The sequence below is a fragment of the Lagenorhynchus albirostris genome, chromosome 20, assembly GCF_949774975.1.
Source record: "Lagenorhynchus albirostris chromosome 20, mLagAlb1.1, whole genome shotgun sequence".
NCBI classification, from domain to species: domain Eukaryota; kingdom Metazoa; phylum Chordata; class Mammalia; order Artiodactyla; family Delphinidae; genus Lagenorhynchus; species Lagenorhynchus albirostris.
Window position 1 is genome coordinate 39,601,214 of NC_083114.1, and position 17,962 is coordinate 39,619,175.

General features: G+C 43.3%; 1 protein-coding gene across 2 annotated transcripts in view; it reads left to right on the forward strand.

Moving 5' to 3' along the window:
* Positions 1 to 17,962, forward strand: part of CASC3 (CASC3 exon junction complex subunit) — a 24,104-nt gene continuing 6,142 nt past the window's right edge. For both annotated transcript variants that reach the window (XR_009537728.1, XM_060135393.1), the window contains exons 1-11: positions 1 to 295; positions 686 to 713; positions 1,061 to 1,098; positions 12,455 to 12,613; positions 12,703 to 12,854; positions 13,630 to 13,806; positions 14,524 to 15,209; positions 16,549 to 16,613; positions 16,915 to 17,029; positions 17,271 to 17,369; positions 17,623 to 17,837. Coding sequence is in view for 1 of the 2 variants with exons in the window: in XM_060135393.1 (XP_059991376.1) it covers positions 65 to 295; positions 686 to 713; positions 1,061 to 1,098; positions 12,455 to 12,613; positions 12,703 to 12,854; positions 13,630 to 13,806; positions 14,524 to 15,209; positions 16,549 to 16,613; positions 16,915 to 17,029; positions 17,271 to 17,369; positions 17,623 to 17,837 (1,965 nt within the window). In the remaining variant the exon portion in view is untranslated. The remainder of the gene's footprint in view (positions 296 to 685; positions 714 to 1,060; positions 1,099 to 12,454; positions 12,614 to 12,702; positions 12,855 to 13,629; positions 13,807 to 14,523; positions 15,210 to 16,548; positions 16,614 to 16,914; positions 17,030 to 17,270; positions 17,370 to 17,622; positions 17,838 to 17,962) is intronic.

The following is a 17,962-nucleotide window of genomic DNA, read 5'->3' on the forward strand; positions in this document are numbered from 1 at the left end:
CCGGCAGCCCCTGCGATGGGCGGGGTACGTCAGGAGCTGGCCGGCGGCGGCTGTTCTCCGTAAGATGGCGGACCGGCGGCGGCAGCGCGCTTCGCAGGACACCGAGGACGAAGAATCTGGTGCTTCCGGCTCAGACAGCGGCGGTTCCCCGGCGCGGGGCGGCGGGAGCTGTAGTGGTAGCGCTGGAGGCGGCGGCAGTGGCTCTCTGCTTTCCCAGCGCGGAGGCCGAGCCGGGGCCCTTCATCTGCGGCGGTTGGAGAGCGGGGGCGCCAAGAGCGCTGAGGAGTCGGAGTGTGTGAGTGCGCGCGGGCGGGGCGGGCCGGCGGGCGGGCGGGCGGGGCGGGCCGGCGGGCGGGCGGGGTGTAGGTGAAGATGGGAGGCTGGGAGTTGACGGTAGATGCTGAGGCGTAACGTGTTCGAGAAGAGAGCTATCCCAGTGCGGTTTGCCTCCGGAGCCCCAAGCGAGGAGGAGCGGTTTGTGGGGGGAGGGCAGAGCTTCTGCGGATGGGTAGTGGATGTTTATTCAGAAATTGGGACTGGAGGTGAATAGACGGGACCTCCCTCGGATGCTGCTTGTTAAAGATGTACCTTTTCTCGTGCCCCTTTCCAACCATTTTGTGTTCAGTTTTCAGCTCTCACCCTCTGGAAATCACAGAACTAACCCATGTCTTTTCCTTTCTTTTAGGAGAGTGAAGATGGCATCGAGGGCGATGGTGAGTAGCATCCTGACAGAGTTGTTTGCCCATAAACTCAGGTCAGCTGTTTCCAGCAATTGACATCCTCTCAGACTGTCAGGATTTGGGGGAGGGTGCCGCAAAGTGGCTCTTTGTAGCATAGAGCTTAAAAGCGTACGTTTTAGCAGTATGATCTTGGGAAAGTCAAAGTCACTCTTTGAACCTGTTTTCAGTCTGGATATGGGGACTGTAATTTTATCTCCCTCATAGGTTGAAGTCAGAATTAAATGAGAGCTTTAGCTTGATCCGCAACAGGCAGTCGGGAGATGTAATTATAATAACTTGTGTTGAATTTTTTTTCTTTACATGTTTCTGTTTCCTTTCAGCTGTTCTCTCGGATTATGAAAGTGCAGAAGACTCAGAAGTGAGTGTGATAGTTTCTTTTTCCTATGGTGTAGGTTGGAAAGTGTATTTTAAAAACTGTACGCACCTGTGGTTCAAAAGTACCATCACCTACTTGTTACTCCTCTTGTGCATTCTTCATTTGTGCTTCTGAAAACTATTATAAAGGGTCTTGTTCAGTTATAGGGAGGGAAGCTTGGTGTAAGCTTCTTCAGGCCACATGTGTTATACTGTTAATAGCTGGCTTTTCACCCTATCTAAAGGAAATAAGGTTCTAAATGAGAGAATGAGAACATTTTGAAGCCTTTTACAGGTTGTTTGACACTCCATTTCATGATGCCTAGGTAGTGAAGCCAGCCAGTTGGATATTTTTTCTGAGTATATCTGAAGACCTTAAAAGGGTAGGATTCTGAGTGGTTTGTGTCAGAAACATTTCTCAGTTTATGGATAAGGTTTTCTGTCTTTAGCAGAAAGCTTCCCTAAGCCAAACGTTTGTGAACTTACTTGTTTTGATTGGATAAACTACTAGAGACGCTATCAGAATGGCTATTTGTTTACTGGAGTTGTTGAACAGAGCCCTGAGATATAAGGAGGAATTGGATTGTGGATCAAAGGTTTATTCTATAAATTTTATAGAACTGTTGCTACATATTAGACTTTCCATTAAGCCCGGGAGATGCAACAGATATAACAAAGTTCCTATCTTTAGGAATCCTACAACTTAATAAGGAAGTCAGACAAACAGTGAGGCAATCGTAGGACTTGGTGACAACTGCTAGGGGATAGGGTTAAGTAGGGTGTTAATGGCCGGGTACTGAGTCCATCTTAGGCTGTCAGAGGAGAATGAATGGAGTTAGCCAAGCAAGCCACGTTCTAGGCGGAGGGAACAACCGCTACAAAAGCCCAGAGACGGGAGAGAAGATTAAATATTTGGAAACTTGAAAGTAGTTTGGTGTGGCTGGAACATTGTCGGGACAGGATGGATACAAGAAATAAGGGCATATTAGTGAGTAGAGGCCAGATCATGCAGGGATTACTTGTTCCTTCTCTTTATTAAGTGTGTGCTCAGAGCCAGGAGCTGTACTAGGCACTGGAATAAAAGACAGGCATGGTTCTGCCCTCATGGAACTTAGCAGTACATTCCAGGTCAGAGGGGGAAAATATAGACAGTTAACTAAGTAATTACAATAATGTTTGGTAAATGCCATGTTATTGGAAGCATATGGTGCTTTGGGAGCACATAGCAGGAACAACTAACTGGGTTTAGGGTGTTTGGAAATGTTTACAGGAGCGAATGTTCAAATAGAGACCTGAAGGGTGAGTAGGAGTTAGCCAGGTAGAATTTTCTAAGCAGAGGGAACAGTGTGGAAAGAAGGTCTAGAAGGGATGGACTCCATGGTGAGTTGGAGGATATGAAAGGTTTAGTATGACTGGTGGTAAGGATGAATCTCAGTCCAAATTTTAAAGTACTTTATAAGCCAGGTTGAAAACTATTTGGATTTTATTCTAAGGAAGTAAAAAAGTGTACCAGGGTTTTAAACAAGAGTGTGATACAGGTTATGAATTAGACTTAAATTTTAAAGCAGTGTTTGTCAGATCCAGGGAACACCTACATGAAAAAATCCTACTGAAACAATCTTGCAGAGGGAGGGAAGACTCAGACATTTGTATGTTAACAAGATCCCAGGTTGAGGCACAGTAATATTTAAAATTATTATTTTTATAACCATTATTTTGTGTGCAGTGGGGAGAGTTGATCTGAAGGGAGCAAGACTAGAGACAGCAAAGCTAGTTAAGAAAGCTACTGTGGAAGTCTAGGAAAGTAGTAAGTGTGGCATGGAGTGGAGTGGTGGCAGTGAAAATAGAAGTGGACAGCACTGACAGTTATTTAGGCTATGGAATTGACAGAATGTGGTGATTGATGAGATGATTTATTTTTGAAGTCAATGGTAAAGTTATCTGCAAAGAGTAAAAAGGAGATAAGAGGTTTTGGAGTGAGGAATGTTTGCAGTTGTCACTAGAGAACAGAAACATCAGAAAGACTGCCAGGCAGTATGGAGTGTTCAGTGAGGTTTGGTGCTTGTGACTTTATAGGAGTTTACCATTCTGTGTATAAATGAGTTTGGATGTTACTCTAACAGCAAAGAAAGAAAGGCTGTTGGAGGCTTAAGTGTGGAGGATGCATTGTGGATGAGGCAAGACTGGAGACAGAGCTGTTAAAAGGTTATTAGGATAGTCCAAGGAGCATGATGGTGCCCTAAAGAAGGGACATGGCAGTGGCACTAGCAAGACATAGATTTGAGAGATATTTTGGTGATACTAACAGAACTTCTTGATTGATTGAATGTGGAGCCTGAATTAAGGAGGAGTCAAAGGGATTCCCAGGTTGATGAATGGTGTTATTCACTAAGAAACAGACCACAGTGGGAGGAGATTTCAGGAAGGACAGTGTTGGGTTAAGTTTTGGTTGTTTTGAGATTGAGGAACATGTGGGACTTTGATGTGGCAATATGTAGTATATATTGTCTGAAATTTAAGAGAGAGGTGTAGTTCTGTTGTGTCTGATAGGGTAGTCACCAGCCAAATGTGGCTATTTAAATTAATTAAACTGAAAAGTTCAGCTCCTCAGTTGCAGTAGCTACATTTTAAGTAGCCACATGTGCATAAATAAAAACATTTCCATCATCCCAGAAAGATCTGTTGGACAGCACTTGTCTAGATTAGAGAAGTAGACTTGATATCTTGCCTTTCATTGTAATGTTACTTGCTTGAATTTCTTGTTGATTACTAACTGTATATACCTAGATGCTACACTTTAGTCTTGCCTATTTTTAAAATTTTGATCTATCTCTTAGTCTGCAGTTTAGTTTTTCATCCCTTTCTTTTCTTTACAGTGTATCCATTGAAAAGATTTTGATGGTCACTCATTCATAGTACAACTCAGCATGCTCTCTCTGTCCTTCGTATTTCTTGCAAATTGTCTTTCCATGATACCCTTGGAAAAATACCAGTGTGACCCAGAGCTTTTATCTTGCACCGGACTGACTGGTGAACACCTGATTTTCTTTCCCTTATAAGTCACTTGCTATTTTTGTCTACATATTCCCAGTATGTTTTCTTTAAGTCCAATAAATTTATTAGAATTTGTCCTGGAGTTGGTCATTCTGGATCAGTGTTCATAGGTATGAGATGTGCTCTACAGTATGTCATGGAACTTCTATCCCAATATTCTTTTCCTGTCTTCAGTGTTTGACCCTTCTTCTGTAATCCTTTATATCTGTTTCTTCATTTTCTGTTGATTTTTAAATATTTTCTTCCTTTTCACTTTTAATTTCTCATAAGGCATTATTGTTGTGTTTGTGTTGTTTGTGTTCCTTTTAGTTTTAGACTTTGTATTTGAAATGAATTTTTTTTTTTAATTTCTAATATCTCCCTTTGAATGAATGAGTTCTTTCATTTCATTTTTGGATTTTTCTAATTCTGACTGATGTTCTTTCATGCCTTATATAATATTAATGTCTTTTTTGCTCATTTTGAAATAGAAGTTACAATTTTGATATGATATGCATGTCTTTTTGGCATGCTTTCATTGTAGGAATGCTATTCTACGTTTTTTTTTTCTCATAGCAAGTTTATGTGGGATTTGATCTCTGTATTTTTCCTTTGTTGATTTTAAAAATTAGTTTTCCTGATCTTTTCGAAGGAAGTACGGCTCAGAGTAACTTTTTCTAACTTCACAGAGCTCCCTCTTCAGTTGTTTTTCTGTAGTGTTAAAAAATATATATATGATGGCTTACTTTCTCAGATTTTCTGCTTTTGTTCCCTTCTCTAACTTGTTTTGGACCTTCTCTTTCCTTCATTCCTTTTATCCCTCTTCTGCTGAATTTGATTCCCTTCTCAACAGTTTTATCTTCAGTGTGTTACTCTCCTAGAGGGGAGCCCTGGCAGCTAGATTGGTTTTAAGATTTCAGAAGGGTTAGACTGCTCTAACCCTTTCAGACCTTCTTACTGCAGGACCCTTAAACACACATTCTATTGGAGACAGTAAAACCCCTTCTGGTTTCAACTGTTATTCTCAGTTTTGCTTTCTATTGACTAGTTCAGGGTTCTTCTGTTTTCAGGTCCATTTAGTGCTCTCTGCTTTTTCCAGCACTGATACCAATCTGATGCATGTCTTGTGGCTGTTGATGCTTTGCTCTTATGTGCTTATATTTTGGGTCCTGGGGGATAGCTTGTAACCTAGTTTTGTTGTAAATGTTATCCAGAGGGTTTTGATCTTGCTCCCATTTCATGTGGAGATTTGAAGAGATCAAAAACTATGCTGCTGCCATTTTCGCAGAATCCTCCAAGAAAATTTTTTTTTTTTTTCCAAGAAAATTTTTTAAAGAAATTAGCCTATGAAGGGGAGGCTAGAGAGCTGGTAGCTGGAAAGAAGGCTGTAACGTCAAGAGAGGGTTTGGTGTTATTTTTTAAGTTGGAGAATAAAGTATGGCTAAAGGTTGAAGAAATCAGTAGAAAGGGAGAGAAAAGGGAGGGGATAGGTAATGCGTGTATTGGTGTCCTTGACTGAGTACATGAGAAGAAATAGGAAACAGACAACAACAATAGGAAACATCTTCCATTGTAATTATAGAGAAGTGGGAAGCAAAGGTATATGGGGAGGAAGCTGGTGTGCCCTTTGTTTTGTTTTCCTTGTGAAGTAGAAGGAAAAACATAAAGAATGGTTGTTGGTGGAAGGGCAGTGTAGGAATTGTGAGACTAAAGGAAGTTTGAGTAGTTGAGGTTGGAGGTGGCACTGATGGGTGAAGTTGTATGATTTTTTTTTTTTTTTAACTCCCTTTAGTGATGATCAGAAGTCTGGTGGTAAGCTTAGAAAAAGATAGTTGATCCAGTCTTGGGCACATGGGAGTAGGGGACTTGAGGGAATTACTAGTAGTGATTGAAATGAAGGGGTCACAGAGTTGAGAGAGGAAAGTGAATGTGGGAAAGGACTGATCGGTAGGGAAAAGGTAGAAATGTCAAGGGAGTGGATGACGTAAGAAATTGGAGACTAGAGAGTAAAGGAGTAACTGGGGAAGAACAGGAATAACAGGCGGGTTTTCGTTTTTTTTTTTAACAGCTTTATTGAAATACAATTTATGTGCCATTCAACTTACCCCTTTAAAGTGTACAGTTCTACAGTTTTTAGTATATACAGGTATGCGTGACCATTACCGCCGTCAGTTTCAGAACATTTTCATCACTTAAAAAGGAAATTCTGGGGACTTCCCTAGTGGTGCAGTGGTTAAGAATCCGTCTACCAATGCAGGGGACGTGGGTTTGATCCCTGGTCCGGGAAGATCCCACATGCCACGGACCAGCTAAGCCCGTGTGCCACAACTACTGAGCCTGCGCTCTAGAGCCTGCGAGCCACAACTACTGAGCCTGCGTGCCTCAACTACTGAAGCCCATGCACCTAGAGCCTGTGCTGACCAAGAGAAGCCACCACAATGAGAAGCCTGCACACTGCAATGAAGAGTAGCCCCTGCTTGCCACAGAGAAAGCCCACGTGCAGCAACAAAGACCCAACTCAGACAAAAAATAAATTAATTTAAAATATACATATATGGTCCACATCAAAAAAATCTTAAAAAGAAAAAAAGAAATTCTGTACCCTTTAGCTGTCACTTGCCCCCCACAGTTCCTCCAACCTTATTCGCTCCAGCCCTGAGCAACCACAAATATACTTTCTGTGTCTAGAGATTTCCCTATTCTGGCCTTCTATATGAATGGAATCGTATATTATATGGCAACATAATATAATATACTGGCTTCTTTCACTTAGCATAATGTTTCCAAGGTTTTCATCCAAGCTGTTAGTTGCGGCATGCAGGGTCTCCGTTGAGGCATGTGGGATTTTTCTTTGCAGTGTGCGGGCTTCTCTCTAGTTGTGGTGTGCAGATTTTCTCTCTAGGTGGGGCATGTGGGCTCCGTAGTTTGTGGCACACAGGCACTCTTGTTGAGGCGCGTGAGCTCAGTAGTTGTGGCGCGCCGGCTTAGTTGCCCTGTGGTATGTGGGATCTTAGTTCCCTGACCAGGAATCAAACCCATGTCCCCTGCATTAGAAGGCAGATTTTTTACCACTGGACCACCAGGGAAGTCCCCTGTACTTCATTTCTTTTTATGGCTGAATAATACTACGTTGTATGCATATACCACATTTTGTTTATCCATTCATCCATTGATGGACACTTGAGTTTCTGTTTTTTTGTTATTATGAATAATGCTGCTGTAAATATTAGTGTACAAGTTTTTGTGTGGTTGTATGTTTGCATTTCTCTTGGTTGTGTACCTAGGAGTGGAGTTGCTGAGTCATGTGGTAACTGTTTAATTGTTTGAGGAATTGTCAAAACTGTTTTCGAAAGCAGCTGCACCATTTTACATTCTCAGCAGCAATGTATGGGAATTCCAGTTTCTCCACATTCTTAACAGCACTTATTATTGTCTTGATTTTTTGATTCCAGCCATCCTAGTAGGTATGAAACGGTATCTCATTTTGATTTGTATTTCCCTGATGAGTAATGATGTTGAGCATTTTTTCTTGTGTTTATTGGCTATTCGTGTATCTTCCTAGAAGAAGTGGCTATTCAGATACCTTGTCCTTTTTTTAATTGGGTGTTTTTTTATCATTGAGTTGTAAAGTTCTTTATATATTCTAGATATAAGTTTCTTATCAGATATATGATTTACAAATACTTTTTCCCATTCTGTGTGTTGTCTTTTCACTTTCTTAATGGTGTAAGGTTTCAGTGTTGAAGAAGTCCAGTATATCTGTTTTTTCTTTTGCTGCTTGTGTGTTTGGTGTCATATCAAAGAAGCTTTTGCTGAATCCATGCCAAATGCAAAGTCATGATTTCTTCTAAGAATTTTATAGTTTTGGCTCTTATATTTTAGCTCTTTGATCCATTTTGAATTAATTTTTGTATAAGGGGTGAGGTAAGAGTCTAACTTCATTCTTTTCCATGTGGCTTTTTTTTTAATAAATTTATTTATTTATATATATATATATTTGGCTGCGTTGGGTGTTTGTTGCTGCCCGCGGGCTTTCTCTAGTTGCGGGGAGTGCAGGCTGCTCTTTGTTGCGGTGCGCGGGCTTCTCATTGTGGTGGCTTCTCTTGTTGCGGAGCACGGGCTCTAGGCGCATGGGCTTCAGTAGTTGTGGCTCGTGGGCTCAGTGGTTGTGGCTTGTGGGCTCTAGAGTGCAGGCTCAGTAGTTGTGGCACACGGGCTTAGTTGCTCCAGGGCATGTGGGATCTTCCCAGACCAGGGCTCGAACCCGTGCCCCCTGCATTGGCAGGCAGATGCTTAACCACCGCGCCACCAAGGAAGTCCCCCATGTGGCAGTTTTGATCAAAGTCTGAGGTGTTTAAATTTAAGATTTTTAAAAGTAGATCAGGTTTACTTAAAAAAAAGAAAATGTATATAGCAGTTCCAGGTAAGACTGAAGTGTGTACGTGGAAGTGGATGACCAAAGTGGAGGTGAAAACTGTGAGCTCCTTGCCATAGTCTTCAAATTAATGACAAGGTGGACCCAGGCAGAGGCATAGAGGTACAGGTTTCCCCCTTGGTCTGATAGAGCGTCCCTGTGAGCTGAAATGGCTTAAAGCAAAGAAGCAATTACCTTAGGACACATCTTGCCAAGGGATGCACAGAATAAATCGACATAAAGCACGGATGCTCACAGACACAGTTCAAAGCTGTGGTAGCTTGATGCTGAGAGGCTGAGTGTAGTTCCCAGGGCAGGAGCTTGGTGGTGCCACTATTTCTGCTTGGGGTGTGGAGCTGCCAGTATGACAGCTCACTGCAAAACAAAACACTGAGTACAATTTTCACTTTTGCCTTTTTTCTTAAAACAAAAATTATCTTCAAGTTTCTTTCAGTTTGTGAAAACAAGTGCTACTGTAGGTCTTTCATAAAAGTGAAGTGGTGTAATCCTAACCTTCGAGAAGCAGGGTATAGCTAGGTGATGGGAGCCTCAGAGAAACAGCAGTTTAAAATGAGGTGGAGTTGGGATTAGCACATACAAACTGGTATATATAGAATGGATAAACAACAAGATCTTACTGTATAGCACAGGGAACTATATTCAGTATCCTGTGATAAACCACAATGGAAAAGGATAGGAAAAAGAATGTTTATATATGTATAACTGAGTCACTTTGCTGTGCAGCAGTAATTAGCACATTATAATTCAACTATTCTTCAATAAGTAATAAATTAAAAACAATAAAAATTTTTAAATGAGGCAGAGGAGTTAGATCTGGAAGAGACATTGAGAATGAGGAAGATACCAGGTCGACCTCTTACTCTGAAATATGTGGGGAATGAAAAAATGAGCTAAAACCTTTGCATGAGAATTCTGCCAGGGAAGCATTTGCTTCAGTAGAAAGCTAGGCTTTAGGGTTGGGAAGGGTGTTCACTGAATGGGAGAGTCAGCAGTAGGGTAAAGGGTTTTGATGTCAGCCCATAGCTGAAGAAGCTTGACTCTAGGGTAGCACCTTGGCTTCCATTACACCAGACTTTGATGCTAATTTGGAGTCTCCTCAGCACTGTGCTATTTGTATCTTTCTGTCCTGCCCTGGAAACAAAATTAGTTTCTCATTTGGAATAAAAAAGTTGCCTCATTTGGCATTCCACCACAGACTAAGAGGGGATAGAGCGTAAAACAAAGTTCTCTCATTAATCATGCTGATACTATTTTAAGGTGTTTGAATTCAGTCAGTGTTGGGGCGGGGGGGGGGGAGTAGTGAATTAAGGTCACATACACACCAAGGAAGACATTTTTTTTTTAAAGATGAAATCTTTATTATTATTATTATTTTAATATTTATTTATTTGCTGCACCAGGTCTTAGTTGTGGCATGTGGGATCTAGTTCCCTGACCAGGATTCGAACCTGGGCCCCCTGCATTGGGAATGTGGAGTCTTAGCCACTAGACCACCAGGGAGGTCCCCCAAGCAAGATTCTTGCAATTTCTGCTACAGAACCTGCAGGGAACATAGGACCAAGGAAAGAACTGAATGATTACCACCCACCTATTCCCAGCTCAAGAGGAGAGAAAACTTCTTGTGATTGAGGAGAAATGGGAAGAATCAAGGGTACTCGGTTGTTAAAAAGCTGTAGGTAAAGGTGTGGTTCTCATAGTGTGGGTGTGGTCAAGCAGTCTCCCTGAACTCTGTGGTTTCATAGCAGTGTCACCTTCCTGGGACTCCTAACCCAAAACACTTAGAGGCAGAAACGCCCTGATGCTGAGCAGGGAATAAAGGGGAAGGGGAATTAACTGACTAGTCTGGGCCAGTCAGCAATCTTAGCCCTATTTGAAAAAAGGTCAAAAACTTAGAACTTGAGAGCTTCTTGTTTCATCAGGAGTCTCAGTGAGTATCTTTGATCAGATTCCTGAGGCCATCCTGGACCTGGAGTCAGGAGAGGGTCTGGTACAGATTGAGTGTCAGACCCAGTAGGAGAATAAGAGACCAGTGTACATGAATATACCAGAGGGGCAGAGGTATATTGATACCCTTACATGTTAACCCAGCAGTGGGGACTAAACTACCTTCCCTTGAATCCATTTCTTTGTGTCCTCATAGGTCTCTAAACCTACCTCCCCTGGCCTATAGCCCTGCCTCCTTAGGTCCAAATCTTGGAATGACAAGGATATGAGAGTAACTTTAGTCTAAAGCCAGCCCCCTTAGCAGGAGCCTTAGCTGCTCCCTTTACCTAACTAGAACTAGCTACACCTCTATCGCCTAACCCTTTCTAGTGGCCCCTATTTAAAGGATGGCCTAAGGGACCCCTCTTTGTATGGGCAGACCTAACACTTCTATGTCACAAGCAGGATTATCCAGTTGTTTTTTTGTTTTTTTGTTTTTTGCGGTATGCGGGCCTCTCACTGTTGCGGCCTCTCCCAGCCACATGGCTCAGCGGCCATGGCTCATGGGCCCAGCCGCTCCGCAGCATGTGGGATCTTCCCGGACCGGGGCACGAACCCGTGTCCCCTGCATCGGCAGGCGGACTCTCAACCACTGCGCCACCAGGGAAGCCCCTGTTTGTTTGTTTTTTTAATTGAAGTATAATTGATTGGATTATCCAATCTTGCTGTGCTAAGAGAGGGAAGAAAGTGGAGAGGAGAGAGAGCATTTGGGCTTTAATTTTTTTCATTTCTCAGGTGCAGTGATTGTACAAGTCCTTCTAATGTTTTCCAAGTCATAATTTTATAATTTTATTCTGGACAGAGTTGTTGCTAAGGGGCTCTCACGCTACAGAAAATTTAGTATTTATATCATAGACATAAAAAATGTAAGCCACTATTTCCCAACTTGAGAGTAATAGTGCCTTGGGAAATCATGGAGTTATTATAAAGGGTTGCAAATTCACTAGCTGTGTTCTCATTATCTGTAGACCAAATCGACATCTCCCACCTTTATGTACTACTATTATTGAATATATATATGAATTAATAAAATATAAATGTATTTAAAAGTATTATTGAATGTATAGCAGTTGTTTGTCATTACATGTTTTCTCAATTTGTGGATTCTATACTAAGCTATTGTCTCATGGGGATCCATGAAAATTTTAGATCCTAAAAAGGGGTTCATATAATCTAAAAGGTTGGGAATCTCTGTTCTAAGCCATTTTGAGATGAGAGAATTAACAGCTTGAGTTAGAGTGTAGTTATTAGGCACTGCATGTTTAAAGAGACGATTCATTGAGAGGGAGAGAAATTATCAACAAAGATAAAGCTCCTTCTGTATGCTAGACACTTAAAGCCTCCCATCCATATCCCCTGGGCTTCTTCCCCAGAGGCTGCCACTGTTTTTGGGTTTTTTTTCTCCCAGTTTTATTAAGGTATAATTGACATATAGCACTGTGTAAGTTGAAGGTGTACAGCATGATTTGACATCATGAATGATTATCACAATAAGCTTAGTGAATGAAAGAGGCTGCTGCTGTTAACAGACCCTTGCATTTCTTCCTGGAAAACTTACAGGAATCTATATAAACATACATATATATATTGGCCACACTGCACGGCTTGTGGGATCTCAGTTCCCTGACCAGGGATTGAACCCAGGCCCTTGGCAGTGAAAGCATGAGCATGGAGTCCTAACCACTGGACCGCCGGGGAATTCCCTGTATATATATTTTTTTAATGTGCTTTTAATTTTTTTAACAATGTTTCTGTTCTCTAGAAATTTTAGTAAGAATATTGATGTGTTTGCTTTTAATTCGTTAGAAAATGTTTTCCTAAAGAATGGAAAATTTTTTTAAAAAATGGAAAATTTTTAAATACACCATTCAGATCTTATCTCCACAGCTGACAGGGAAACTTTTTTCAGGGTGATGAAGGCGAGTACAGTGAAGAGGAAAACTCCAAAGTGGAGCTGAAATCAGAAGCCAATGATGCTGCTAATTCTTCAGCAAAAGACGAGAAGGGGGAAGAAAAGCCTGATACCAAAGGCACTGTGACTGGAGAGAGGCAAAGTGGGGATGGACAGGTTAGTACCCACCAAAGGCCTCCATTTGGGTTCTGGAATAGGAACTCTTAACTTTGGAGTGAGTAAGGAGTCCTTTATCTGTCCGATAGGAGAGCACAGAGCCTGTGGAGAACAAAGTTGGTAAAAATGGCCCTAAGCATTTGGATGATGATGAAGATCGGAAGAACCCAGCATACATACCCCGGAAAGGGCTCTTTTTTGAGCATGATCTTCGAGGGCAGACTCAGGAGGAGGAAGTCAGGTAACAGCCACTTGCCACTGCTCTGTAGTATGTTAGTATGTATTTAGTGCTTACTATTGAAATATATGCCAGGCACTTTGCTGAGTATTTTACTTGTATTATCTCATTTACTGTTCACAACATTTTAAGGTAAGTACTGTGATTATCCCTCTTGTACAAATGAGGAAAGTAAGGCTTAGAATATTTAGTAACTCTTGGTGGAGGAGCTGGGATCCAGAGCCACACTTCCACTGCCTTCTTTAATCTGAGGCTCAAAACCTCTGGGATTTGAAATACTTGCATAGGTGGCCTTATAGGAGAGAGATGTTTCCAGAGTGCTGAGTAGTTTGAAGTGAAGTCTCTCCTCATTTCTATTCCTGTTACATTTGAGCCCAGCAGGCCCTGAGGTGCTGTGATTCACTCTTGCTTTTGGAAGGCCTGTTTTGTATAGCCTGTTGGGAAAGATGGAGAGAATACCTGAGTTCCTACTGTTTCCCTGCCCAACCCTGTTTATTTCATGAACATCTTTTTTTTTTTTTTTTTGCGGTATACGGGCCTGTCACTGTTGTGGCCTCTCCCGTTGCGGAGCGCAGGCTCCGGACGTGAGGCTCAGCGGCCATGGCTCACGGGCCCAGCCGCTCCGCGGTATGTGGGATCTTCCCGGACCAGGGCACGAACCCGTGTCCCCTGCATCGGCAGGCAGACTCTCACCCGCTGTGCCACCAGGGAAGCCCCATGAACATCTTTACTTGGCAGAATCTGCCAACCTAAGACACTTTTCCCTGGTTTCAACCAGACCCAAGGGACGTCAACGAAAGCTGTGGAAGGATGAGGGTCGCTGGGAGCATGACAAGTTTCGGGAAGATGAACAGGCTCCAAAGTCCCGGCAGGAGCTCATTGCTCTTTATGGCTATGATATCCGCTCAGCTCACAATCCTGATGACATCAAACCCCGAAGAATTCGGAAACCCAGGTGAGGAAATTTTGGAGCCTACACTATTGATATTTACAGGAGAAAATCTCTGCTTTTTTTTCTTGCTTTTTTTTTTTTGCGGTACGCGGGCCTCTCACTGTTGTGGCCTCTCCCATTGCGGAGCACACGCTCCGGAAGCGCAGGCTCAGCGGCCATGGCTCACAGGCCCAGCCGTTTCGCGGCATGTGGGATCTTCCCGGACTGGGGCACGAACTTGTGTCCCCTGCATCGGCAGGCAGACTCTCAACCGCTGCGCCACCAGGGAAGCCCAGGTCTCTGCTTTTTAAAATGCTATTCTGGGGGCTTCCCTGGTGGCGCAGTGGTTGAGAATCTGCCTGCCAATGCAGGGGACACGGGTTCGCAGCCCTGGTCTGGGAAGATCCCACATGCCGCGGAGCAACTGGGCCCGTGAGCAACAGTTACTGAGCCTGTGCTCTGCAATAAGAGGGGCCACGATAGTGAGAGGCACGCGCCCCGCGATGAAGAGTGGCCCCCGCTTGCCACAACTAGAGAAAGCCCTCGCACAGAAACGAGGACCCGACACAGCCATAAATAAAGCAAACTGTCAACAAGTAAAAATAAATAAACACTATTATTAAAAAAAAAAAAAAATGCTATTCTGGCCCGTAATTGGGTGAGGAATATAGGAAGTCTCCCTGACCCTCAGTTTATGTCTCTAGTGGTCCCTTTTGTTATTTCTCTGTTCCATTTGTTCAGGTTTGGGAGTCCTCCACAAAGAGATCCAAACTGGATTGGGGAGCGGCCAAATAAGTCCCATCGCCACCAGGGTCCTGGGGGCACCTTACCACCAAGGACATTTATCAACAGGAATGCTGTAGGTACTGGCCGCATGTCTGCTGCCAGGAATTACTCTCGATCTGGAGGCTTCAAGGAAGGTTGTGCTGGTTTTAGGCCTATGGAAGCTGGCGGGCAGCATGCTGGCAGGTCTGGTGAGACTGTTAAACATGAGACTAGTTACCGGTCACGGCGCCTGGAGCAGACTCCAGTAAGGGATCCATCTCCAGAAGCAGATGCTCAAGTGCTTGGTAGTCCTGAGAAGGAAGAGGCAGCCCCAGAGATACCAAATCCTGCTCCTGACACTGCACCACCAGCTCCTGACAGGCCTATTGAGAAGAAATCCTATTCCCGGGCAAGAAGAACCAGGGTCAAAGCTGGAGATGCAGTCAAGGTTGCAGAGGAGGTGCCCCCTCCACCTGAAGGGCTGACCCCAGCACCTCCAGTACCAGAAACTACGCCTCCTCCACCTGCTAAGACTGGGAACTGGGAGGCTCCAGTGGATTCTACTACAGGTGGACTTGAACAAGATGTGGCACAACTAAATATAACAGAACAGAATTGGAGCCCAGGGCAGCCTTCATTCCTGCAATCACGTGAGCTTCGGAGTAGGTACCTTAGGGATAGTGACTCGCTTTTTCCCCTTTGTATCATTGGACTTAGGGGCATGGGACTTATGTCTCTCAGAGGTGTGGTGTCTGACAATATCTTCATTAACTGCAAGAAACAGATGGATTCATAGGTATATTCATTCAAAAACCTCAGAGCAGTTTTATCTATTGCACAAGACTACCCCACTACTTTGCTTACTATTAACTGATCAGTCATCAGTACTGAGCTCCTGAGTACAGAATCCGTTACCAGTCGATGTAGAAAAAGTGGAAGAAGGCAGTGTTCTTATTATTTGAACTAATGGTTAAATGTTTCAAGGCAGAAACTGCATTTGAATTTGGATGAGTATCTCCTAATCTTTTTGAAAGGAAAGCCTCTCTAATTTCCTCAGTCTTCTAGAGCCAGGCTGCCCAGTAGAACTTTCTGTACTGATGGTGCTTTTGAATACTTGTAATATGGCCAGAGTGACTGAGAAACTGAAGTTTTAATTTTAATTAATTGAAATTTAAATAACCACATGTGGCTAGTGGATATCCTGTTGGACAACATAGTGCTAGTGACTAGGACCTATCTACCACCCCTCTCCCCAATCCTTTTTTTCTTCCTCCAGTCAGATAGTTTAGAGGATCTTTTCCTTAGTTTCTGAAATCTAAATCGAACTCAAAGATTGGAAATCCTCATTTGGACTGGCAATTTCTGCATTCTTATCTGGTGTGCGTAATTTTTGAACACCGAAAACCAGGGTAGCCTAAACTGGACCTGGAGTTGATCTTTGGATAGAGGAGTACACTCTCCTACCAATGCCTTATTACCATTGGAAGACAGTCTCTAGAACATTCCCTTTTGTCTTGAGTCATCTTCAGCCAGAGGGGAATCTCTTCCTATACTTCTAGCCCAGACCTCTGTGGCCAGGAATAATCAGGTAGATTTAGAACATCCTCCCCTCTCTAGTTGTTGCTCAGAGACTTCAGGGCTGAGATTTTTCAAGATGTTTGATAATGTAATATGCTAATTATAACCTCCCAGGGATTCTGTTCAGGGAAATACTTGATGGGAAAATTTTGAACTTGCATTTTCTGAATTGCATTACTGAAGTAATTTTTTTTTCATGTTCAGAGGTTTTATTGCTGTATTAAGGTGGCAGGCAATGGGGGCAAATTTCCAAATGCTGGAGTTGACAGGAAGCAGAGATAGTTTAAAAGGAATTTTGTTAGTTTAAAGGAAGAAAGCCATTCCCCATGTTGGGATTCTTCAGCCTGTCACTTTCTTGATGGTATCTTGAGTCCCATTCACATCTGTCTGCTCTGCAGCAGTGACTTTTTTGGTGTATTACAGGTATGCCCAACCACATACACATGGGAGCAGGACCTCCACCTCAGTTTAACCGGATGGAAGAAATGGTACAGAAGGGGGAAAGGGGCACATGCAGGGGGTTGCATGTCACAGCTCATTCACTGTTTAAACTAAGTCAGTTTTCGCATGTTTCCCTTTTAATTTGGGTCTCCCGAAATGTAGGGTACAGGGTTTGGGTTTAGATCTTGATGCTTTTTTCATTGGTTTTTCAATTCTTTTTGCAAATACTTTTTTTTAACACTGCCATGTACCAAGTAAGTGTTTTGCAGTACCTAAAGGAGGGTGGGACATGATACAAGAGTCAGCCTTTTGGAAGTCTTCTTGCTCAGACCTCTTTCTTTATTTCAGGGTGTCCAGGGTGGGCGAGCCAAACGCTATTCATCTCAACGGCAAAGACCTGTGCCGGAGCCCCCTGCCCCTCCTGTGCACATCAGTATCATGGAGGGACATTACTATGATCCATGTGAGTTTATTTTTATTGTTGGAGTATCTTTCTTGGCAGGGTGAAGTGAACTAAGAGACCAGCCTCCTGCCTCCTGAATTTCCCTTCTGACCTCTCCTTGTGGTTAACAAACATTCTCTGGTTGCTGTTTTCTTCACATGGAAATGAGAACATCTTTTCAAAGGGCTTGGGGGTCAAGGAGACTTGTCCATGTGATGTGAAGAGTGAGGGTTTATGAGAGTCCCAATGTGATATCTTACAGTGCAGTTCCAGGGACCAATCTATACCCATGGTGACAGCCCTGCCCCACTGCCTCCTCAGGGCATGATTGTGCAGCCAGAAATGCACCTTCCCCACCCAGGTAAGCTTTGCGCCTCTGCTTGTATGCTTCCAGTACGTGAGGATATGTGTTGGGGGCTTCACAAACCCCATCCTCTTGAGCTCTGTGCTGCTTGCTAATGAAGCTGGCCACTTCGGCTGCTTGGGCAACAAACTCCTCTTGGGTCCATCCTGAGGACTTCCATCCTGAGCAGTTTGTGGTGAGCAGTTCAGCCAGGTCATCCCATGGAAATGGTGTTACCTTTTATTTCAGTTTTTGTTTTCTTATTGTCCAGGTTTACATCCCCACCAGACACCGGCACCTCTGCCCAATCCAGGCCTCTATCCCCCACCAGTGTCCATGGCTCCAGGACAGCCACCACCTCAGCAGTTGCTTGCTCCTACCTACTTTTCTGCTCCAGGCGTCATGAACTTTGGTAATCCCAGTTACCCTTATGCTCCAGGGGCACTGCCTCCCCCCCCACCGCCTCATCTATATCCTAACACACAGGTGAGATGGCTAATGAGATTTTCCTAAGTACACATCCTTTAAATCAGACAGGAATATAGTATGAGGAGAATGCTCAAGGAATTGGAGAGAACATTTCAATGCCACTGATTTGCATGTGGTGTCAG